Here is a 27,146-nt window from a genome sequence, read left to right as displayed (position 1 = left end):
GGGCGTCACAGAATTTTTTTGGCAACGATTTATGTAGTCTAAAAAAGTTGAAAATGCTCTAACATATTTAAAATTTAAATGTAAAAAATGCTATAAATCAAAAAGAAAATTTGAAAAAAAAAACAGAGATGTGAATGCTTTATATTTTTGGGGATTTGTGAATATTTGCGTATCAGGCACGTCTTGCCTTTGAAATTGAAAAATTAGCCATTTAAAAAAATATTGATGCCTTGTTTCATATTAAATAAATAAATTTACATTACTAATTTTCATATTTTTAACATTAAAAAACAACAAATATCACTAGATAAAATGCTAATTAAAATCTTGTGCACTTTGAAAAATATATCCCAATTTTAAATAAAATTAAATAATTTATATGTCAGTACAGTTTTTTTAAGAGTTATTATAATGTAAATATTTTTTTACCTTCGTCGCATTTTATATATTAAAATTAAAATTAAATTAAAAAATTAGTCATTTAAAAAAATATTGATGCCTTGTTTCATATTAAATAAATAAATTCATATTACTAATTTTCATATTTTTAATATTAAAAAACAACAAATATCACTAGATAAAATACTGATTAAAATATTGTGCACATTGAAAAGAATATCCCAATTTTAAATAAGATGAAATGAAATAATGTAAATGCCAGTACATTGTTTCAAACGGTTATTATAACGTAAATATTTTTTGACTGTTCATCGCTTCTTATACAGGTTTCAAAATCTTATGTAATAAATATATTTAATATTACTTTTTAGCCAAAAAATTCCATAAATCATACAAGCAATTTAGCCAATTCTTCAATAAAATTAATATTTCTTGCATCTCCAATCTTTAGTTACATTTCACGCACAAAAATAATAGCTCTTTATCATATCAGCAGATTTATATTTTAATGAAAATTATTTAGTAAGATCTAAATTGAAAGAAAAATTAAAATAATAATTGGAAAAACGATTAAAATTATTATTAAAAATTATGTCTATTTTATAAAAATAGTACAAAATAAATAAATTAAATATAGCTGCCCTGGTCTTTCTAATCTACGCCTGGTTGGCTCTGACCTTGTATTTGAGTCAGGCCAGATTGGGTTTAATCTTTGATTATTTAGTTTCATAGTCTGCCGCTTTCACAGCAATGGACTTATGATACTACTGATTAAAAACATTATTCCATTTTAACATTCGGTATCCACATTTCCCTTGTATACATCACAATTGATATTTTAATTCAATCAACGGCCTTAGACAGCCGGCAAGTCGCTGACTGAAAATGTATTACGTGAGAAAACATGTGCTTAAAAGTAGTTTAGTATCTAGGATAAAATGAAAAAAGTGAGTGGATTTATTAGAATAGTGACAGTGGATTCGTTTATGTATATCCTTTATTTTTAGAAGTATTCAGTGATAAATGACTGAAGTGATAATTTGCAAATAAGAGTGCAATGTAATTAGTAAGAGGCATTCAATATGCATCGTGGTTGTAGTGCGTACTTTAAATAGTATAATATAGTGTATTATTTATTAAATAAACTATATAATAACATTCGTTATTCGTGTATTTATTCAATTTTAGTGAACTCATTTGATAAATTTTATTTCAATTTTAAATATAAAATTCTAAGTAAATGTTAGTATGCTCACGTGATAAATTAATTATCCGCCACAAATTCTTGTTTTCGTTCCAAGTTTATTTATTATCTCGAAATGACTGAAGTGAAAAAAGTGCTTGTGATTCTGTCACCATGGAGACAAATGGGGATATATTTTGCTGCCGTTTTATTAGGATTTTGGCTTTGTATAAAAAGATTAACACAATGTCTTTGGACGCCTTCGAAAGCACCGGCGGAAGCAAGAGACTCGCCGCCTTCTTGTCTGGTTGAAACCAATGGTGGACGACATTCATATGTAAAATTGAAGGTAAAATTTCCAATTTTTTAAATTCCAAACTCTTTATAACATTAGTTAAATTGTTACATAATTATTTTAGTTACTAGCCAAAGTAATTTGCGCGATTCTTAAAAATTAATCCATATTGCATGTTTATTGGTGACATAACGGCTTAGGATTTATTTTCATTTACTGAACATGAATCTGGGCCACCTAGGACTTGTTTTTGTTTAATGAACGGTTTTATGTATCATTTTAATTTAAATTAAAGTCCTATGATATATTTATAAATATTAATATTCAATTAGTATTAAAAATAAAACAAAAGTATCTTCAGCCCGACTACAAATTACAGAATAATGGCAAAATTTTCACGAAGTTCCTAATCTTCACAATTTAATAAACTGTGAACATATATATATAGAAATATATATTCTGAGTAAATTACGAACTTTGTTTCATTGTATTTCCTGATGCTTTCAATCTTTCCTACAATTTGTGAGTATTGTATTGTATTTGTGAATATTATTAATATTCAAAATTTTCCTTTGAATTTAGATTTATGGATAAGTATGCAATCAAAAGTACAAAGCTCAAAATGTTATATTACAAAATATCTTAATTATTTAAGATTCATGCAATAAAAATATTATTGTTTTGATAATTAGTTGTGAAATATAACACTTGTGCATGATTTTCAATAATATATGTAGCTAATTATGTTTGAATATGAGAAAAATAATCAATTAATAGCTATATTTAAATTGAGATGTTATTTATGCGATATTCAGATGTGAAAAATATTTTAATATACAAAAATATATAGATTGGCTTCAGCAAATACATTTCGAAATTATTTTCTGAGATAAAAATTTCTGGTTATATTTGATTATTCAAATCATACGATTCAATTTATACTAATAAGAAATGTTAATACTTTTACATGTCCATTTTTTTGCGAGATACATGTATATTTTTTTGTTATTTAGGAAGTAATAATGATTTTTAACAAAATATTTTATTTTTGGTTTACTATAGTAAATGTGTACATATCAGACCATTGTCTCATATGTACACATTTACTATAGTAAACCAAAAATAAAATATTTTGTTAAAAATCATTATTACTTCCTAAATAACAAAAAAATATACGTGTATCTGCAGAATGCTAGTTCTTGAAAATAGATAAAATAATCAATAGTATAAAAATTAATTTAATTTTTCTACTTGCGATATATTTTAAATATTATTGTTAAAATCACATTTCTTATAACAATACTTTAAGTTATTGCACCGCCTGCAAATTAATTTGCCGATAATGGTATTAAGTTCTAAATGCGCACAAATCAAAACATATGATGAAATATCCGTATGTGACCTCTTAGATCATCGCTTTTCTGTATTATAATTATAAACGAATTATTTTAATAAATAAAGTATATAATCTTTAATGTCGTACGATGTATTCAGTATAACATGACGCAAGTGTTAATAAAAGAAATGAGCTAAGATAACTGGATGTGCATGTGCACAATATTAATTAATGTTTCATTAATTATATGTATATTAAAAAAATATATAGGTATTATTTTTATAACGTAAAATTAATATTAGCAAAATACATGTCAATGATAATTGTTATTTTTTTAATATAAAACATCCTAATATTCTACGTATGTTGTAAGAATCGCGAGAAGTATAATTCAGCTTTGACATTACAATTTTTTCTATTTTTTGAAATTTGATCTATTGTCGCAAATATTTAGCAATAAACATTAACCAGTATTCGAGAATAAAATTGAATTAAATTAAGTTTTAATTTAATTTAGGGTACTAAACTGCACTATGTGGAAATTGGTTCCAAGGATAAGCCACTGTTGCTCCTGCTGCACGGTTTTCCCGATTGCTGGATTGGATGGAGACATCAGGTAATTCAACATTTTTATAATTCACAATGATCGTTATTATTAAAACAATAATATTTACACACTTCAAACTATTCCATACTATTATTTGTTTATTAATATAAAGATATACCGTTTGTATTATGAATAAATTTTAGTTAGTTTTATCTATGATTTCAAAAGCAGTTACTTTTAAACAGAGCTTTACTGATAATAATTATATAAACACTATGTATATTGTACACTCGACTTCGAAAGGAGCTGTATCCAGTTATAAATTTGTTAAATAACTGCTTGAAACGACTTCAATATTACAATTAAATATAGTTATAACAAGCAGTAATTATAATGCACATACCAGTGTGACGAGTGTTTACGTTCCTCAATGAATATGACAAATTCGTAGAAATTATTTGTTACCAGTATAGTAATAAGGAAATAATAGCCTTGAGGAATGCCACGGTCTGTTTTGCTATAATTTCAATACTATTTTATAAATTAACATTCATCAGATTCTTTTTCAAATGAATTAAATTATTCATATATTATATTTATTAAATTTTTCATAGTACCTACTCCTGATTTAGAACCTTGTGTGAGTATAAATATTTACACCTAGATATTTTTCTATTCAGATTCCAGAACTATCCCAGCATTTCCGAATCATTGCCCTAGATCTCAAAGGCTTCGGCGACTCGGACAAACCGGTCTGGAGGCATTGTTATCGCCCAACGCGCATTTTGGGCGAATTGGACGCCTTGGTGTCAGCCCTGGGCGCTAGATCCTGCACCATCGTAGGGCACGACCTAGGCGCCCATTTGGGATGGTTTTTAGTGCATGCTTATCCAGATTTAGTCGACAAGTTTGTCGCTATTTCAGCACCACATCCAAATTTACACTGGGACACTATACCTAGTGGACCAGTGTTTGATGGAAATTGGTTGAAAGTGGTTCAGGTAATAAAACTAATAATCTATTAAGTTGGTTTTTTCCTCCTCAATTCCACCATATAAATTATTTCAGTTACCAATGTTGGCGGAACGCGATGCAATGCGTTGTGATTTGCAAATCCTAGAACGTTGTTATGCACACTTAATGTCTGGTGATAGTAAAGAAAAAAATTTACTTGAAGCTTACAAGTATGTATTCAGTCGTAGTTCAGATTGGGCTGGACCCTTAAATTACTTCAGGAATTTACCGTATTATCGAATACGAGATGATGTTTCTACTGTACAAGCTCCTGTTCTTCTTATCACTGGTATGCGAATTTTTTTTTATAGACATTACCTTGAATTCATTTTTATTATTATATATTTTAGGCAATCGTGATCAATTTTGCCGACTGGAATCTGTGGTTCAAAGTTCAGATTGGTGTGACAATTCTTTGGTGAAAATAGTAGAAGGCGCTGGTCATTGGCCTCACCAAGAATTTCCTGATGCCTTCAATCGGCTACTGATGCCATTTTTAGTTCGTAAGTATATTTTTTGCAATAACATTGAAAAAAGTTCATTTGAAGAATACGGTTCTGTTTTTGCTGATATTATTAATAATGATATAATGGCAAGAGATTGGAAAATAACTCGTTTTTCTTGCTTACATAAAGTGCGCTGCAATAAATATTTGTCAGGTTTTAAATAATAAATATTGAAAAAAAAAGAATTATGACTAGTCTTTGTGCTAGTCATTAAATATATTTACACATTAAGAAGAGCAAGGTCTAACCGGTGTAACCTAAGGTCTAAAAGTTAAGATCTGAAATGTTGACTCTGGATAATGTAACATCCGATGGTGTAAAATACTTTGTTCTTGTATATATTTTAGACACTAATCACATTAATTTTTTAAAGTAATTTCAGTAAATTGCGCATTGGAGTCCTATATCTATGAAAATGCGTCTTTTGTAGGTTATCGGTACGATGATTGATCGTATAAAACTGCATTCTAAAAGTATTATGGTATTATGTATGACTCGATCTAGATTGATAATTACTTATGAAATGATATTTACATTGCAAATTGTAGTAAACACTTTTTTACGACGAAACAGTCCGTCGCTTTTAAATCTGTAAATATTTATTTCAATACACTTTTTCCCTTATTTTCTTAATACTCGATAATTTAGAGGATTACTTGTGTGAAGGGAAAATATCAAATTGAAATGTAAAATTGTCATGGTCAAGTTTAGTTTCCTTTAATACTGAAGTTGAATAATGTTTTGTATATATTAATGATGTGAATTTATCATAAACTTCATGTTATACTATTTTATTAGGTCAAAGATCAAATGTGCCAGTACCAGAAAAAACTGCATCAAAAGGCCTCATGGTACGAATGTTAGGAGCCGTAAGCCAAACCGTAAAATATGGAGGATCCGTTATTGATACGGTTCAGAAAAAAACAAATGGAGCCGTAGGTGTACTACATCAGTTAACCTGATAAATCCATTATAAGATGAATCTTTTATTTAAATGATATTTTCAACTTTAAATGTCTTAAAAAAAGACTATCAACTTGCCTAAATTGCAATGAACTAAGGTAACAAAACCCTTGGAGCTCATAGGCATATGAAGTGAGAAAGTGAACTACGGTGATAATTGTGTATAACAAGTATGGATTTAAATTTAACAGCACTAAAATAACATGCTAATATTTAAAGTAAATAACAAACAATAAAAATTCAAATCAACGACACTGAAGCATGTAATAGCTTGTTTGTTAAAAATTCAGTGTTTTTTAAATAAGCCCAAAATTGCTCGTGAATAAATCTTCTCAATAAGAATGTTTATTCAAAAAAGATGACTGAACTAACCAAAATTTGTTATTGCACCGCTTATAAACTCATAAATTCATTAGAATCTAATGAAATAAAAAAGTGTGTTCAATTAAGTATCGTAAATATGGTGATTTTTAACCTTGAAGTTATATCACAGAAAAAATATCTTAAAAAAGAATGTCTTCCGTATTGTAATTGGACTATTTTTATATGTTGAAATAAGTTACTAAGTAATTTAAGTTTGTTATATATTTTTAGGGCAAAAATAGTTAAAATAAAATTTGTGATTTTAATGTATAGAATTTTAAATAACTATTCAATAATTCCATATTTGTTCCAGCAAATAAATAACTAAAATTTTTATCCATGATTCAGAACAAATTTTTTTGCCAAATTTATTTATAATATTATTAGTTAAGTAAAATAAAAAAATTTGCTATAAAATATTGAATAAGTTAATATGTGATTTTTAAACCTCAATTTTACTTATCATTACAATAACAAAAAAAGTTCTTGTGCAAATATTTTATAGGATATTGAATTTTTCATAGGGCCACTAACTTGTCTAGTCGTCAATGATATTAATTAGGTTAAAATGAACTACAATTTGTATTTGGTATTTGAACTGAGAAATATTTCTTCGTAGCATGAAGCCTAAGTAAATACAGTACATTGAAATTAATTAATATAAATTCTAAACTGTTATATGAATAATATAAATAAATGTTTCTTTAAGAATTTTTCGCCTGAATTTTTCTCATATTATATAAATATATAAAGAAGTACTATATATTTATATTGCGTATATGTAAGACATGTATTTGTTTGTGATTTCACAAATTATTACATACAAAAATTATTACATATAAAAAATTATCATGTAAAATTTATTTAAGCCTTTTGATTGAGCTGGCAAACGATTATAAATTATTTATCATTGTCGCATAACACCTGGCAAAAATTAATATTGCAGGAGATAATATTATTTACTATCTAAATTGTTGTCTGATTGTTATTGTTCTAATTTAACTATAGTAAATTTAACGGAGTATTTTTTATTTTGTTAACTCTTTCATGATTTCACTCGCTAATCATTATTTGAAATTTTCTATATAGTACAAAGAAATTACAAATTGCGTTATTAGTTACCATTGCAAATTTATTTAGTAGCTCCAATTCCAAAGACAAGCGCCCAAGTTTTTCTCCGCCCTTGCGAATTGGAAACGTCGCCAATCTCGCTAGATCGCTGCTATTACATTTCGTTCAAATATGTAAATTGAACTTCCTCAGTTTAATATGAGAATGTATTTCTACAAATACGAAATTTACTACACAAGAGCAATATGTACATAAATGTGTCATAAAAATAACAATAAGCCCAAACGGTTTCGGTCAGACGGTCAACGACTCCGGCAGTCGCTTGCGTACGCGCTATCATATGATCGCGTTCAAAACACGGGGAACCTTGAATTCACATTTTCGGGGACAAGTTTGTGGCCTTTGAATTTGTGAAACTGATTTCAAAATGATTTTTCCATATACCGAAATCGATATATATCTTAATCGATACTAATTTGCCTAATAGACATAGTTTTTTAATATGCAAATATACTGCGTTGTAGGGAGGTGGAAATTGAGGGTTGAATGCATGTATTTTTTTTAAAAAAAATCAGTTTGTCAAATACATGAAAAATGAGTTTTAGAGACAACCCTTGATAAAACTATTTTTATGTAAAACTGAGCTTTTTATAAGCTCAAAAATCTCAATCGAAATTCAGTCAAAAACGTTGACTGACAGAAATCTTGATGAAAAATGATGAAAGATGAAAATCTGTAATAATTCTTACAAAATAGGGGTTTGTGGTAAAAGTGTGATAATTTGAGGTTATTATGTTTTTATATACACAATGTAAAAAAATAACAATTGACCTCAAAAATAAAAAGGGTTCTTCAAGGCGGTCAACCCCTACAAATCTTAATTTCAATCAGATTATGCAATAACCTGTCTGGGGATGACCTAAGAATTTTCCAAATTCTCACTGCGATTGGATGTATGATTTGTTGAATTGTATAACGCATACATATATAAGGTTGTCAAATATCTCCCTTTCGCCTTTTTGTATTATAAACCAAGAGCAAAAAAGCGGAAGGGAGATATTTGACAACCTAATATATATATATATATATATATATATATATATATATATATCAATTTATAGGTTTACTTGAAAAACTTAGATTAAAATCAATACATTTTATTCTAATTTGATTTTTGACAATTCTCGAAAAATTTTCACTGCGATAAAAGTTTATAAATAACTGAATTGGATTTTATAATTATCAAGAGCAAAATAAAATTCTTCCTCCACTAGAAGTAGCCCGACAACATTACAAATATTATAATTATTACCCAGGAAGTATGAGTAGTCTCACAAAAACCAGATCCGCTGTATTGGATTAGGCAATGCCAACTATGCCATAAATTTAAATTGAATCAAGAAACAGGTAGTGAATTTGTCGAATTAATCTCATATTCAGAAATAAATGATATCATGTTAGCTTTTGGTTATCAGTAGTTTTCCACAAAATATTCAGATAAGGCCAAATCAATATATATCCGCTTTGCCAAGGTTTCTCGTATTTGAACCAAGAATTTATTGAACAAATAATTTTCAAACTGTGTTATGAGGAAATATATTTAGAAAATCTATCGTTATGATTGAGTTTTAAGTATTGACAGTACTTGAAGTATTGCGATATTAACCCTTTCCACTCTCAAATTGCGAGATTTATATGAATTTTGTCGCTGGAGCGGCGGCATCCGAGTCGAAAGGGTTAATTTGATTATATACATATTATTATCTGATATTTTATTTCTAAATATAAACTATAATAGTTCATAAGGTATTTTTTCATAAGGAAAACGCAAATATGAATGTGAAAATCAGAGAGAAATGAAAAATGACGTGAAGATTGAAGTGGCAAATACAGACGGTCTTCGGTAAGATAAATTATCTTCATTATTTATAAGATTTATTATATAAGAATAAAAATAACGAGAACCCAAGCTTGCAAAACTGCGATTATATATAGGTATATATAGGGTGTCCCAGAACTCAACGTCAAGCCAAAATGGGCTGATAATATTAAAAAAATTAGAAAAAAAAATTTCATGCAGTTTAAAAATTATGAGGTTTTTAAGCGCAACCTCGAGCTTTGGCGGTACTGTGACAATTTGTCGGTTATTCCGGTTAATGTTTATTAATGGTAATATTTCTAAAAACACAGACAAAAATATTGGCTCAATTGCTCCAAATTTTTAAGAACTAAGATATTTTGTTAAAAATTTAAGATTTACAAAATTCTACTCTGAAGAAAGGACAGCCATTTCATTAAAAAATGTACTAAAGTGTGTTAGAAAGTTCCATCAAGAATCAGAATTATAAAATTGTAAAATACTTGATAAAATAAAAACCAAAAAATAACACAATGACGGCTAATGCTTGCAAGTACATCAAACATTTCAACTAATTATGGGTAAAAATTATTATGGTATGAAATTCTATTATTTATTTTTGGTTTTTCTTTTACTTAATTTTTTATTATGAAACTAAGAAGCATTTTATCGTTTTAAAATACTGATTAAATTAAAAATAAATCAAGATTAAAACTTTAGTAATTTTTTTTTAAAGAAGGGACTTTCAAGATTGATTTTTTTCAAAAAATTTAAAGTTATAATTTAACAAATAGTCTTAATTCAAGGAAATTCGGGTCATAGAACTTTGTGATATTTACGATGGCGCATCTAAAGTTCAAATGAACAAAAATAATAAAAATTAACTACATTAACTGAAAAATTGAATATTGCTGCACTTGAAAGGTCATAATTTCTAAACTACATGGAAAAATTTGTTTCATGTTACTATCAATATTATCATCCCGTTTCGGCTCGATGTTGTGTTCTCGGACACAACACAGTATGATTATTACAATGTTTGCGATTGTGACTTACCCTGCTATTGTATTTCTAGCTGCGGCTAAAGCTATGAGTGCGCTTGAAATGACGAAAGGGATGCTGTGAAGCGAAGAGAGCAATGAAGCAGGCACGGGAAGCGATTGCGAAAACAGACCCTGCTGCAGGGTGACGCATGCAGGCGTCATGCTGAACGACTCATCCGAGGAACTTTCGCTATGCAGCATCTTGCCGCCGTCTGAAAAAAAAAACAATTTCATCAGATATAGGTAAATTATATAAACAAAATAACTTTGAAGGAAATGTATATTTAAATAACACCAGTTTTTATGTTTGCTTGTTTTATGCAAAAAAGCACTTATCAAAAAAATAAGATTACCGTTGCATTTTAATTATTACCTAAATCAAAATATAAAAGTAATAGGATTTGCAACTGGTTGAGCTTTTCATTATCATATTGATTGACACATCGAAGGCCTTCGAAAGAATACTTCATTAATTCCAAATATTCCGACAATCAATCAATTGGCCTCTAAAAGCCTAAAGGAAACACTCTATTATGCCAATGCATATCCGGAAATAGCCTGCAATCAATTGTATTTCAAGCTATGTTAATTTGTATTTTTTTCATTTTCTCAACAGTACATTAAATCTATTTATGTTTATAATTTTTTTAAAATCCTTTAAGAAATAATAAAATTTGTTTATTTCTAGACTTGGAGCCACCAGTAAAAGAAAATCATATCAATAACGATTTATTTTAAGAGTTCTTAACTGAGTATAGAATCAATTACGGCCTTTTAGCACACTTTATATCCTTTGAATGATAGCTATGTAAATATTTGTTATAAAAGTTAGAACAATGAAAGTAATTGAAATTATACCAGATGCTCTTGAAACTAAAGGACGTTGTTATGTATACATTTTGCCAGTGCGTTGTATAAATAAATTGTTCTTTAAGTTGCTTTTAATTATTATTAGTATAAAATGTACCAGCAATAAATTATTACTAACAATTTTTACTCTAACTAGTGGGGTGCATGGCATCGTGCCTTAAGGCAAATTGCTGGAACTTCCCGTACCATAATGAAATATTCGAGAAATTTTAAATGTTTTCAAATATATTATTACAAATACAGTAACTTTCATTATTTTTGCTAACTTGTTATATCTGAGCAAATCAAATGTAAATCATAAATCAATTTATCTCCAGAACATTAACAATCGTCATTTAATTTAGAATTCAATTTAAAAAAAAGTTGCCTAATTTACACAAAATTGAATAAGTGCTCCCGTATAGTCACAGTCTAAACACATTTGCAAACAATTCTGTGCGATATTTTCACTTATACTGTGGCGGCATTTTCACATTTTTCAATAGTTTTCATAAAATTGGAAAAGTGCTCCAGTACATAAACAGTCTAAACGCACTTGGGTAAACATTTGCATCAGAGTGGCGCTTAGACTGTGCTTAGTCTGGGTAATTTTTTGAATTTATTAACCAGAATTACAAAAATATTTTTGGAAAAAAAAAATAACAATCAAACAAGCAGAAAGTTCTTTGGATCATTTAAACCGGACGCTTAGTTCTCTAAAAAACTGCTATTTTTTAACATTTAGCTTTGTATCTCCGAAACCGCTGGGCCTACTTTTGGCAATAACTAATAACCATTTTTCTCCATAATTACGAACTGAATGCTTTTTGGATCATACAAATCGGATGATCCCTTCTCTCAAAAACTCGATTTCTATTTTCTGTACTCTTTGCTCCATGCATCCGTAACGGCTGGACCTGCCTTTACCAAAAACTAATCAGTACATCTCCCTATTAATAGGAATCGAATGTTTTTTAAACCATTCAAATCGGTTTATCCGTGCCCCCGACAAAAAATGTGGACAAAAAATGTGGACATACAAAACACACACACACATCCATTTTTTCTGAGGTATGCCAAAATGTTCAGAAACCTTCAAAACGTCGAGAAATGCAAAAATTTTCATTTTCGGTTTTCGGCCCATTTCTATAACTACCCTACGGGAAGTTAATAATAATTGCTACTTAATTATGATTTTGTTATCTTAATTTATTTAAAAAATAATTCAGTAGATTTTGTTAATCAGTAACCATATAACTGGATCATTCTATATTGATATTGATAAATTTAGATTTTATTATATTTATAATATATAGACTCCAAATGTTCTTACTCTGTGAAGATTTTCTTCTTCTACTCTCCCTCAACTTCATGGTTATATTGTATTACACCAACTGACAAAATTCAAAACGATACATGCAAACCTCACTAAACTCACAAAATCAGAAACCCACAAATAACACAAACTAAATAATTAATAACAATTATTGAATGGAATAAGGAATTTCATCAATTATAAAGTATTGTGCCGAAGGATCTTTTACAAAGACGATTGGCATTCAAACACAGGACGAACAACTACGCAACTGTTTTAAACTCTGCACATGTATTATCCAGAGACCACGAAATACACTAACTGGTAGACGAAGAGTTAGTCAACATTTTGGTTGTTTTTTTGTACCGGCTAATTTTTTTATGAGGAAGAATCTATCAGGTGTTGATAATCTTTAACATATTGCCTAAAACTCACCATTTGTTTCATTGCAAACCGGAATTATAAAAGTTATATTGTGACGGATTAGAGGGTTGATACTCCCCTTTCTTAGGGTATATGCAACGACTACCAAATATTACATCTAGCGTTGCATCCCCAACGAAAGGGTTACACCAACTCCTTAACCCGACTTCTATAACCACCCTGTAATTACCTGTGGAAAAGCCAACTAACTACGCGAATGAAACAGAATGTACTTTTAGCTTATTTAATCATTACTATCATTACAGGTGTAACGGCATGACAATACCTACGTACTGTCATGCCCTTTGCCTAAAACCTAACGTACTCACAAATCTTTATTAATTACTAACGTTAAACGGTATCAACGGAGTAACGATAACGGAACGGAGGGAATAGTTTATAAAACCAATAATGCATCTGACCTTTACTGGAACGGGTTCTCCTCTCCTGGCACAACACACACACCACTATACACAAAGCGGGTCCAGCGCCTGGCGCGTGGACCCACTGACCTCCTCAGAGGATGATACAATTCTTAATGCTCATTTCCACCCCAGACTGGACCTTTTATTGCAGGCACCCTAGTAGACATAGGTGGGGGATTTCCATTGCACTGGTGGTTATGCAACCCTTTTGACGACAATACTAATTGTCGTTACACGCCCCCCTGTCACAGTAGAGTCGGCCTCGGCTCTTAAATTCAAAGTTGAAATTATTGCCCTCTCCTGGTTTTTTTCGGGTTGTTCCGGTGTTTTTCCTAGGGTCCTGTTTTGCCCTTTGGTCCTCGTCTTTGGGTTGGCTAGTTTAACTTGGTTGGCTTTGCTCAAGTGTGAGCCTTGGCTGCTAGACGATGATTGTAGTTGTGGTTGCGTGCTGGCCATCCTTTAGGCGTTGTGGTTCCGGTCAGATATTCCTAGAATCCTGGTAAGCTATTCCCCCTTTGTTTACAAACTCAAAACACTTAGCAGCTAGTAAACGTAAACTTACATATACACGGGTCTGATAAAAACTTCAGTAACACAAAAATTACAATACAAAAATAAGTCCGTTTGCCTAAGACTATCTTAACCTATTTCGTTCTCAAAGAAACCGTGTTGGGAAAAACTGTACTCAGCAAATTCAGAAAAAAAAAGAAAAACAAGACTAGACTCAGAAAAAAAAAATAGTTATATAACACAGACTAACAAAAGACAAAAACTTAATAAAAAAAAATATTCGAAGTACAATCGTTTTTCGTACAATTTTTCGTAACACGTTTCCTTGAAACGCAATCTTAACCTATGTGCGTGTGCTGTCACCTATTTTCTTGGTTGTAGTATTAGAATTAATGGAATAACCGTAGCCCGAATTATAAATCAGTTCGCCAGAAATCATGAACCCGATGATATGGACAATCTTTTACTGCGTAACGCGCGGAAAAACTTTGAGAGAAAAAAAAACGAAACTAATATGACAATAGACAAAAAACAACAATACCTATAAATTTATAAAAATCAATTATTTAAATAACTAGTTTACTTTTACGGACGCGACGTTTACCGTAATTCAGCCTCTACTGGTGTGATTGCCCCCCAAATACAAGACCACAGATGGGGGCTAAGATCTAGTTATCCTTCTTGCTCCCCCCGCAGCGCCCCAACCATAATAACACTAGACCGACCGCTTATGCCCACCCAAAAACAAATGGCACCTACAATCACCTGTGTAAGCGGGACACACCCAGAGTTCCCCAGCTCGGCACAAGGGCCCTCAAAGGTTACCCCCTTCGCGGGGAAATGGCGACGTGCGACCTATGGCGCCATTCCAGTCTCACTGAAGGTACCTTCGCAAATAATCCTATAATCACTTAATAAAATACTCATAATAATTCGACGGCTGCGGGTTTGATTAAGGGCGGTTTCCCCGATTGAAACCGTACGCGTCCATCGACTCGGGCACCTCAATGGTCCTCGCTCGTGGACAACTGGGCCCAGCTTTAAACAATAATATACTCATATACGCATAAAACAAAAACGTAAATCCGATATGGCTCCCTATATCAGTCTGCAGACTTACATTTATACTCTCTATATGCCGACTAACTTATTCTCCATAACCAAAATCTTTCTCATAACTTCTTATATATCCTATCCTATTCTAAAACTTAATTCTATAACCTATCTAAGGGAGGGGGAGGGGAATCTTAAGTCTAAACTAATATTATTATTATATTTAAAAAAAGTAAATGATTTTTTTCTCAATCATATACTTCTACGCCGAAGAAATCTTTTACTCTACAAAAATGAATCGTGTCATATCAATCTACGCATGGTGCCGCTTGCCCCCGACCGCTCCGACTAACGCTACGTCGACCGACGGTCGAGCTGTCTTAGGTATATTCATAAAAGAAAAAGAAAAAAAAGTAATATTGAAAATAAATAATTAAAAAAAAAGGTGGTGAAGGCTACGACACGATCCAGCAGTTTATATGTTCCTTTATATAAACTAAACATACTTATTCTTGATTCTGAAAATCAACTTCGCCCTATCTCTAATACTCCGTACATACTTGTTTCCTTTATTAATTTTCTCATTTCATTAACTCTATTTGCCATATCGGATCCCTTAATCTGGATTGGGCGGTCAAAAACACGAGCCAATAACTATTGACGAGACAGAATTAAAGTATTTTTGATAAAAAATCAAATCGTATTTTGTCCATATAAAAGGGCGTCACGAAAATTAAACAACACGCCGACGGTATAAACGCGATAATACACTACAAACGTTCGTTTGGTTTGATTTACGGCGACATTATCAATAAACAAAAAAACACGACGAAAATAATAGTTTCTATCCCAATCTTAAACATTATCATACATTACAGATATAAAACTATTATATAATAATACATAAACAATAGGGCCGCCATAACACAATTATACTCTCCACTGAAAATTTGCCCTGTATACACTCATTACGTTCAACGCCTTGTAACGTAGGCCATAAACTCTATCCGTAAACCAAACCAAACCTTTCGCGACGCACGGCTAAAAAAAAAAAACGACACAACGATATATACAAATATATAAAAAAAACATGGTTCGAATATATTAAAGTGGCGAACAAAACGGATAATGCAATAATGATAAATAGGATAAAAACAGTAAGAGTGACGAAGTTACGCGTATGATATAAAACTAATTTATAATGGAATAATAAAACATTAAAATTAATAAGAATTGGACAAACATGAAGAAGAAAAAAAAACTACTAGTTCGAAAATAAAAACAGCGAAAAAAAGAATGCCACTGGCCGTTCTAGCTGTATGACGCACACAACTAGAGCGTTTATCCAACCGTCGGGTACAGGTCCGTACTTGGCAAGACCGAGTGAAACCCTTACCAGTGTCCCTGCGCCCGCAGAGATATGACTTCTAAAAGACACTTTGTGCCTGCAATCTGCTCTAATTAACGAAGGTTGGCTAGTCCTTTCGTTACCGTGCCGCATACGATGTATAACTAGACTGGTCGCGATAGCCGTTGTAATCGTTATGCAAAGAAATCATATCCCAATCCTACTATTAGTAATAGGATCGGTCGGATAAAGCCGCGAATTGAGCACCAGCCGATGCTGACCCGGCAGAACTGAGGCCAACATTTGTACGCGTAATAATAAAAAAAAGAGAGAAAATAGTTGAAAAGAAAAACATTATCAATAATCAAATTATTAAAACTAATAATCATAATCAAAATTATTAAAACTAATTCATTATCGCATCATCTTACAAAGAAAACACGAAAATACACGAAAATATTCAACGTTACAATATTAAGTAAGAAAAAAACTACACTAATACTACCAACCAATTACATTATACAAATTTATTACAGAACCCTCCAGCTGGTCAGATAAAATTAGCATGTCTATGATGTAATAATTAAAAGAAAAAAAATACCATAAACTCGAAAATAACATTAACATCTTGGTTCGGCACTTTCTGCCTGCTAATTCATTTTTTTTTTTTTAACTCTTTGCGTTCTCTACGCAATTTTTTTCACATACGCGGCCTTTGCGCCCCTTGTTACCGCGCGTTTCCTCTAAAATTCACTTCATTTTCAAATCATAGACATGCTAACTACTATTCCCTCCGTGAACAACAATAAAAACACATGAAAAGTTAAGCAAACAAACATACTCCATTTTTAAAAATATTTGCTAACTCTTTGGTTATTTCTCGACGATACAAAACTCAATTAATTTTACTTTCAATGATAAAAAAAAACTTATGCCAATGTTGGATTATAAAACCCATATTTAAATTATATAAAACAAAACTAATCCTAATTATCCTAAACCTATCAAAATCCTAACTAAAATGTTATTAACTTATTAAGAAAGTACAACTAACAAGAGAAAAAAAAATCAATCTTTACTAGCCTAATAACTTATGTAATATTTTAAATAATTCTATACCTAATAAAATCTTAACTAAAAATATGAAAATCTTCCTAACTTATTAAGAAAATACAAACAAAAAAAATAATAAAAAGTATCAATCTTACTGGCATAATAAATTATGTATTATTCTAACTATTCTATACCTATCATGTTCTAATCGAAGTAATTCTGTCTCATTCGCAAATCATCTCGAAAAAATTATGCAATTACAGGGTTCATTAAACATCGCGAATTAGATTAACGAAAGACAAACAAAACGACAATAAATAATAATAATAAAAACAACTCAATACTATTTGCGGTTATCTGTACTTCTTAATTATAATTATATTATTTAGTATAAGAAAAAAGAATATACGAAAAGTGAAAGTTTTTTTTTTGAATATGGATTATTTCAAGTATGCGACTGGCGCCGCAAACTGTGCAAAAAAACTTAACGGTTCTGTCGCGTTGCGTATGGCACTACAGCACCCCGTCGATAGGGTCAAAAATCGTCGAGTGCTGAGAGACATAACAGAGACGTTGGGATTGTCAAAAAAACACAATACTAGGGATTACTGAAACATAATATTTGCCTATTAACTGTTTTCGAAGACAGAAAAAAATATATTTGTGTGTGGCATAGGGTCAAGTGTACTGAACTTGAGTTTTACGAAGAAAACGAAATATATTTTGTTGGGCAATGTGTTTCAAATCTTTCGAACTAGCCTATCAAAACAAAATACTTAAAACGACTCGAAAACTGTTTGACGATTTATAAGTGGCTTTACAGAAATTGAAATTGATATGAATGTTTGACCGAGTTTTTTTTATATATATATACCCAGGGGGAACAAAATGGAACGAACGCAACAATTAAAATAAATCCAAATTTTAAAATAAAATTAACTACATTTTTTGTAATATTATATTCAAAGAAAAAGAAAAAAAAAATAGAATGCACACACACAACAATTAAATTAAATCTGATTTTAAAATAAAAGTAATACTTTTAACATTTTTTTTTATTTAATATTATAAACTTAAATAGGTTCAATAAATATAAGTTTAATAATTTTTAAGTAAGTTACGTAACTTCAAATTCAATAATTTTATATACTTTATAGAATTAATCTTAACAAATATTAGGTAACAATTATAATATTGACGCAAACCGCAGCCAAAACAATAGATTTGGTTAAATAAAATTAAACTAGATTATTACATATTCCATACTCAAAACATTAAACAAATAAAAATCACTTATATTTTCAACGTAGTAAAATTCTACTAACAATAAAACTACCACATCACCGCGAAAAGAACACAATAAAAAGGCACAGATAAACACAAATAGTAATACACATAAAGAATACAATTATAATTTCCACAATATTTACGCAATAATTAATTTTTTAGATTTACTAAACTTACCGAAACACGTACTATAACAAACAAAACATCTATCATAAATATTAACGTAACTTATACACGTAACTAGTGGGAGCGACTCGCTTAGCTTTTAATAAAAATAATTAATTATTACAATTATTAAAAATTTGTGAGGGGGGTTTATGGGGGGATCGAATGCGTTTTCACCATTGTGACGGATTAGAGGGTTGATACTCCCCTTTCTTAGGGTATATGCAACGACTACCAAATATTACATCTAGCGTTGCATCCCCAACGAAAGGGTTACACCAACTCCTTAACCCGACTTCTATAACCACCCTGTAATTACCTGTGGAAAAGCCAACTAACTACGCGAATGAAACAGAATGTACTTTTAGCTTATTTAATCATTACTATCATTACAGGTGTAACGGCATGACAATACCTACGTACTGTCATGCCCTTTGCCTAAAACCTAACGTACTCACAAATCTTTATTAATTACTAACGTTAAACGGTATCAACGGAGTAACGATAACGGAACGGAGGGAATAGTTTATAAAACCAATAATGCATCTGACCTTTACTGGAACGGGTTCTCCTCTCCTGGCACAACACACACACCACTATACACAAAGCGGGTCCAGCGCCTGGCGCGTGGACCCACTGACCTCCTCAGAGGATGATACAATTCTTAATGCTCATTTCCACCCCAGACTGGACCTTTTATTGCAGGCACCCTAGTAGACATAGGTGGGGGATTTCCATTGCACTGGTGGTTATGCAACCCTTTTGACGACAATACTAATTGTCGTTACAATATAACAAAATCATTAGTTCAATATTGAATGGACATGATTAGAAACTCTTTTATGTAGAGAATGGATTAAAATGCAATTACATTCTCTATATCCACGTGATCTAAAAGCTTCTATATCTGATTGACTTTACCCAATATCAAACTTAGGATTTTCTCAACGGATTTTTGTGCAGTTTTGTAATGGTTTGTTCGAATGTGCATCAGGAATCCTCTCTTGGTACCCTACTATTTAATATTTTCAATTATATATTTTAAGTAATTGATTGTTCACACTTGTTTGCAGATGATCTCAAGTTTAGCTTAAAATCAATATGATTGAAGACTGCCTAGTGATGTAGTCTCAACTTGGCTCATTTTATACCTGGTGAGTTTATAACAAACTGGATCTGGTTATTTCCAAATGTTAAGTACTCACCTATTCTTTTAATCATTTTGCCATATGTCTTATGACATTGTTATTTTACTGGTGTAATATTATTTCGAACTGAATGTTCGAATAGCTGTATGTATTTTTGTCCCAACAATAACAATAATATAAAAATCATTGGTTAATCGTATAAACGTTGTTCAAAGCAATGAATAACAACTAGAACTTGAAGTGAATAGCCGGGATGGTGTATGTACCTAATTAGAGTTTTTTTTATAAATTATTTATTTAATTTGACTAAAATGTTCACGAACCCTGTGACCTATTCGCGTGCCATAACCATTTACGGGGGCCTCACAAATACACAGAAATTTGTGATTCATTATTATTAGTGGAGTCTCATACGCTGTGAAGCAACAGATGAGAATATTTTGTATTTGATAGGTGTGCAAATGGTATGCAGTATATAATGTAGGTCGTCATGCCGTTACTGGCATCGCAAAAATAATAAAGTATTATTTGCTTCCAGATTATAAAGAAATATGTAAAAAATATACAATGACTTTTCTCATGAAGCAATCAAAACCTAGTAGTTCGATACGGTAGTTGTGAAGTTGTGATGACTTCTTAATGAAGTGGCTCTATATATGGCCATTCAACCCTACCTCATTTTTTATGAAATTATTATTAGAATAACTCTGATACTGATGACTTTTTATGTGAGCAATGCCTTTAAAGGCTATTTTCACATGGACAGATATTGTTTTCTATATTTCCAATAACCAATGCTTGGCATCAGGCTGTCCTAGGCGGGTATCGAACCTGTAACTATTAATATTATAATCTCAAAATAGTCAAAATAATAGACTCATTGCATGTATTAGTAACATTTCTTTGGCAAAATTTGAGGAGATGAGGTGAATTTTGACAATAACTTCAAAAAGAAAATAAAGAAATATTGTGAAGATTGAAGACATATTTAAAGATATTTTAATTATAATTATTATCAGGGCCGGATTTAGAAATTTGGCGCCCCGGGGCACTGACAAAAATGCCGCCCCATTCCTGAAAATTTACAAACTTTCGAACTTTTTTTAAAGCAATCGCGCTGCTTCAACTGCGAGGGACAAAATATAGAAGCGCGTAAGCGCCGCGTCGCTGTCTAACGGATAAACAATGTTACAGAACTTATATAAATGTAAACAAAATTTATACTTATTATTATAATATCTTTAAAATATCTGATAATTTAATGTGCATTTGCCTTATGATCACTTTTGTCCGCCAAATGTTTCTTTCTTTATTGGATCATCGAAACCGCTAAACCTGCCCCCCACAAATTTAAGCAGTTATTTATTCTGTAAATTTTTTTGACTGTTATTGGACGCTTTTTTCTCAAAAACTGAATCATTTTTGCCATTTGGGCCCGTATCTTCAAAACAGTTGGACCTGCCTTGACCAATAACTAATCAGCACGTCTCCTTATTAATAGGAATTGAATCATAAATCGGTTGATGCGTGTTCTCGAAATCGATTTGAATAATTATAAAATATTAGATTTGTATTGATGGGGAGACGTGCTGATTAGCTTTTGGTACAGGCAATTACGAAAAATGGTAACTGAGTTTCGATATTTCTTCTCTGAAACAGCTACGCAGCGCGATTTCTTGGGAAAAAGTTCATAATTTTCGAAAAATTTCAAAATTCAAAAAATGTGTTTTAGAAGTCTTTTTTTTCATTTTTCAATAAAATTTAAAGCTCTTTATAGAATGTAATTTCAGTACGGGATGTTTCAGTAATTTGTCTAAAGGCACTATGCCATGAGTCACTAGTTTAATTTTTTTTTGACGCTATAAGCTCGGAAGTGCACAAATTTGTCGTCTTAAGAGGGCTCGAGAACTGAAAAACATTTTTTTTAAACTTTCAGCTTGTTTACTTAGCTTATATATATATTAGCCAAATTGCCAAATTTGATAACTTATAAACCAATTTCATAATTTACGTTCGGAGAGGGAGGCAAGGCAAAATAATAAATTTTAGTTATCGTTTATTTCAACCCAAATTTTGCATTGGAATCGTATTATGTTTTGTTAATTATATTTCTTGAAATAAAAAATGTTGTTAAAAAAGTTGATTATATTGTATAGAATTTTTTTCTCACTATCCAAATTTTGCCGCCCCCCAAAATTTGCCGCCCTGGGCAGTAGCCCCGATTGCCCCTACTGTAAATCCAGCACTGATTATTATTATGTTAATGTATAACGAAATAGACAAATGATATGTATATCTAAAATATAAAAACTGTTTTCATAATATCTCATACCACTGGTATGAGATATTATGAAAACAGTGCCTAGTATGATACTAGGCACCCCTTCCGACTGAGATATGAAAATAATATATCAATAAAAAATAATAAAGAAAAAGTTATTACTATTTACTTATCATAGAAATAATACTTATTCTATGATGTCTCTATTTTGATAATCATTCATAGATTTGTTTAACGGTTTTCCCCGTTCTATATACTCTATTAATGAATTATATTCAAAAATATATTCCAGTAAATATATTTCCACCATAAATAATATCAAGGTAATACAAATTGACTATCATGTTGCAAATAAACAAAAGGATAATTATAACAATAACCAAATTTAAAATATAACATTAAAATTCATCGTTAATTAAAAACATTACTATTCAATATATAGAGAAAACAACAATTTATATATTTAGAAAGCATTTAACGTTAAGCAATAGGAAAATATAGTATTTTTATAGAGTTTCCTAAATTGCAAGTTAGTCACTCACATTTATTTGAAGTTTAGCCAGTTTTCTCAGAAAATATCTTTATAAAGTCATTAATTTTAGTGTTTTGTTCTCACAATTGAGTGATAAAACACTAAAAAGTCCATTTTCCATATAAGTGTATTAAATTACTATTATCTAACCTGCTAAGCTGAAGTCCATTTTGTATATAAAATACATTTTCATAATAAATATGAACCAAAAAAAATATTAGCCGGATATCGTCCAGCGAAAAGGATGCATATTATCTTAAAATGCTGTGTATTACTATATCTTAATAAAATTAATCTGCATTCAAATATTTGCTCTTTTTCTAGTTTCTGCGAAATTTTGAGTTTTCTCTCAATTATCCAAATCGGAAATTTTGTATGCGGGATGTCAGTGTAATTAAATTTCCCGCTTTTTTATTACAATTTCCAATAACGATATCTTTTGATGCTCTACATTTTTTATGAATATAAATAGTATTATTTAAACGAACCAGGTAGCGAATTTAAATTTACGAATTTCTTAATAACTTCAACGGTAATTATTGTTCGCATTTTGAACGCGATGTTTAATGCGTCGTTGTGAAAAACATGCAAGCTAAAGTATAGTACAAATATTATCTTACCGTTCTTTTAATTGTACAATCACATCTTGTAGAATAATCTTTGATCCCACCAATTTGGAACTGTATCATACACTTATCTTTAAATTTAATCAAACATATTAAATATATCTTTACGAAATCAAAACAATGCTTATTGTGGAATGTCATTGCACATCGATAACCACTTGTTTTTATTTATACTTGTTTATCTATGTCGATAACACTGGTTTTCTCGGACTGACCGAAAGCAGGCTTGCCATCTGACGGCTGATTACGAGAGAATTTCAGGTTGATTTTCACACTACGCTTGCCTCATACTTCACGGCGGAATCGAAGAAACTTAATTGCTAAATTAGTTAGTTAAACTTAAACGGGAAAATGCACATAATAATGAAAAGAAAACACATAGATTTGAAAACATATCTCAGGGATAAATATTGTTTTGAAGCAGGTCCAGAGATCGATTTTGCTGTAAATGTTATGGCGAGGCTTTGTTAATGTAGCATTTTTCATATAAAGTAGTACTAAAAACTGTCAAAAACCAATGTAGTTGCCGTGTAGTCAGTATTAAATAAAAATTTGGATTAAAACGACTTTGAATTCGATATTTCATATTCTTTAAGAGCATTCAAAAGAAAATTCGGGACATTTTTTTGGTTTTTGTCAAATAACTCACAAACATCATATGAAAGCACCCCTTTTCGCTTAGATAGGGAGAAACTAGATAAAATTTACTACGATTCCATGCCAATAGTTATATACACTCGATATAAAAGTTTAGAATAAAACCAGATTGATAGAATTTCGTTCGTATAAAAATAATAAATAAATGGACTCTTTGTAGTTTTGTAGAGAGAAAATTTATAATATTTTTAGTCCATTTGTACACTCTAGAAATAAACAGAGTTATTGTTAGATAAATTATATATATATATATATATATATATATATAATTTTTGATAAAATTCATCATATTATTGTACAACATTTAGTTCATTTTATAAATAATGCATGTTCCTAATATATTTTATCATTTGTAATGAAACAGTACATTGTTATTCAACTTTTATGAATACTTTTTATTACATTATTTTTATCAAATTGTATTGAAAACACTTGTAATGTAAACAGAACTCTTAAAAGGCCTTTCTTTAATCTAAAAAGTCTAAAAATCCTTATTTTTGTTGTGAAAAATTAACTAAAGCCACACCCAAAATTTGCAGAAATTTTGCTTAATACTTTAGTTTCCAGTTTTAAATTATTTAAACTGCTGATATAAATTACTAAAGTACTTAAGTAATTTACAGTAAAAAAACATCATATGATAATAAAATATTTTGTTGATATTATAAATAGTACATGTACCTTATACAAATAGATGAGTAAAAGATATCTTTTGCTGAAATTTATAGATATATAATATATTTTATTGAAATGTTTATGAATAATTTACCCATTGTTGAAAATTCTGTAATTTATTTTGTTGATATCATTCCAAATAAAATTCTTAAAAAGTCTCTATTTAAAAAGTAACTATTTATTGCTATTGTGAAAAATTAACTTTAAGTCTCATCCAATGATTTGTAGAGTTTTTGCTCAATATTTTTGTTTAGGTTCGTCTTGAGTTAAATTACACAAAATACTTGCAACCATCAGAGATATAAATTATAAAATATAAAAAATCATCATATGATTGTGCAACATTTTGCTAATATTATAAAGTAACACATGTATCTTATACAGTTTCTCATGCAAAAATATCTTCTATTGAATTTGTATTTCTATGTTCAAGATATCTTTCTATTGAAATGTTTATGAATGACTTTTGCATTGTTGAAAAATCCTGCATTTTGTTTTGTAGATCATATAATTTTCAGTGTAAAAAATATTGAAAATTCTTGATGATAACTCTGATGATAAGTATCTGCAAATAATTTGCAGAGATTCTTCTAAAACTTTCAAATGATTTTTGTTTAGTTTCTTCCATTATTATACAAAATTCTTGCAACTGCAGATATATAGAAAATAACATAATATGATATCATATTCTGAAAGTCTGGAATCTTTGTAATATTTAGCAGAATCTCTACAAATCATTGTATGAGACTTAAAAAACCTTTCTTGGAAACTGAGTAAAAATGGTACATTTATTATTACATTTATATATAGTACAACATTTTGTAAATTTTATAAATAATAAATGTACCATTTTCACTCAGTTTCCAAGAAAGGTTTTTTAAGTCTCATACAATGATTTGTAGAGATTCTGCTAAATATTACAAAGATTCCAGACTTCATTGTAACTTCTGATAAAAATTATACTTAAGTAATTTAGAGCAAAAAATATCATGTGATGGTGCAACATTTTGCTGAGTTTATAAATAATACATGTACTTTATACATTTCTCTATTTAAAAGATATCTTTTATGGAAACTTTTTAGTGTAAAAATTGCTAAAAATCTCCCAGAAATATGTAGAAATTCCTAAAACTTTCAAATGATCCATCAGGTTTAAAAAGCATAGATGATATATGAGTTATAATCATATAATACTTTATTAAAATATATACTTTGTTAAATTTATACATACTCACACATTTTACCATGTGAAAGATATCTTGTGTTAGTACATTTTTATTTCATGAAAGGGCTTTTGTGAATAGCATTCATCTTGTTGATAAATCCAATAGAAATATGAAACTCTTGATATGATAAAGGGTTTGTTGTGTATCTAAATCATTTCTAATAATTATTAGAAATATTATACATACTTAGCATTACATAAATTCTATTAATATTTGGGTTTATGGTGATTGTTCCAAAATTTTACTTTTAAATTTTAAATTTTTGCATTTCATCATTTATAACAAACAATTTGCAATGTGAAGCAAGAGCAATTAATATATTAATAATCATTATTTTAACTCTGTTACAAGAGTGATATTTAATCTCAAGATAATCAGAAAAAATTTTAAATGTATGTTTCTAATATTTTATATTTAAATGATTTTTTGTTTGTATTTACAGAGTCCCATAATTTCATTATTATTTCCTTCAATTTTGCTGTAAATCATTGAAAATTATAAGTTCCATCAGGCAAATTGTTAAAGTGATGAATCTAAAATAATGCAAAAGAAATATTTTGTAAACATTGCTGTAACAATTTTGTCTACAAAATAATGAAGTAGAAAATACTTTAAATTTGCCTATTAAAAATTATATAAAAGTCTATATAGTCTATATAAAATCCATAATAGACAAAATTTGTGCACATGCTTATGAAATTCAAAATTTTGACTAAGATTACTGAAAATATGATGTGAAAAAATATTGTAACTTCTGTAGATGCTGTTGTAAGAACAAAATATTATAAATAATACATATACCTAATACATTTCTCTATGTAAAATTATCTTCCAACTTTCTCTATTAAAGATACCTTATCCTCTTGAAATGTTTATGAATTACTTTTTCATTGTTTAAATATTTTTAGTATAAAAATGTCTAAAAGTCCTTTAAGTTCTCCAAATAATTTGTAGAGATTCTGCTAAAACTTTCATGTAATTTTTGTTCAGTTTCT

At 29.7% G+C, this 27,146-nt stretch overlaps 1 protein-coding gene and 1 pseudogene across 1 annotated transcript; one reads left to right on the top strand and one right to left on the bottom strand.

Moving 5' to 3' along the window:
- The window catches only part of LOC113373013, a 32,138-nt pseudogene extending 8,460 nt beyond the window's left edge, over window positions 1–23,678 (bottom strand).
- LOC113373012 (epoxide hydrolase 4-like) lies at window positions 1,574–6,509 on the top strand. Its single transcript, XM_026613350.1, has 6 exons — window positions 1,574–1,931; window positions 3,731–3,829; window positions 4,441–4,761; window positions 4,829–5,063; window positions 5,125–5,277; window positions 6,079–6,509. The coding sequence occupies exons 1-6, from the start codon at window positions 1,719–1,721 to the stop codon at window positions 6,240–6,242; spliced, it is 1,185 nt and encodes a 394-aa protein (XP_026469135.1). The 5' UTR covers window positions 1,574–1,718; the 3' UTR covers window positions 6,243–6,509.
- Window positions 23,679–27,146: the final 3,468 nt, after the last annotated feature.

Source organism: Ctenocephalides felis, unplaced genomic scaffold (assembly GCF_003426905.1).
Source record: "Ctenocephalides felis isolate EL2017-DRISC unplaced genomic scaffold, ASM342690v1 CF-g0.4_SCAFFOLD_01604, whole genome shotgun sequence".
Classification (NCBI taxonomy): Eukaryota; Metazoa; Arthropoda; class Insecta; order Siphonaptera; family Pulicidae; genus Ctenocephalides; species Ctenocephalides felis.
The sequence above is the reverse complement of the archived record's forward strand: the minus strand, read 5'-3'. Positions and strand labels throughout refer to the sequence as shown.

Excerpts from the sequence above, each read along its gene's own strand:
- LOC113373012 (XM_026613350.1), top strand. The coding sequence starts at position 1,719 with ATGACTGAAGTGAAAAAAGTGCTTGTGATTCTGTCACCATGGAGACAA. Across the intron at positions 4,762-4,828 it reads ATTGGTTGAAAGTGGTTCAG|TTACCAATGTTGGCGGAACG; the intron begins GTAATAAAACTA and ends AAATTATTTCAG. Across the intron at positions 5,278-6,078 it reads ACTGATGCCATTTTTAGTTC|GTCAAAGATCAAATGTGCCA; the intron begins GTAAGTATATTT and ends CTATTTTATTAG.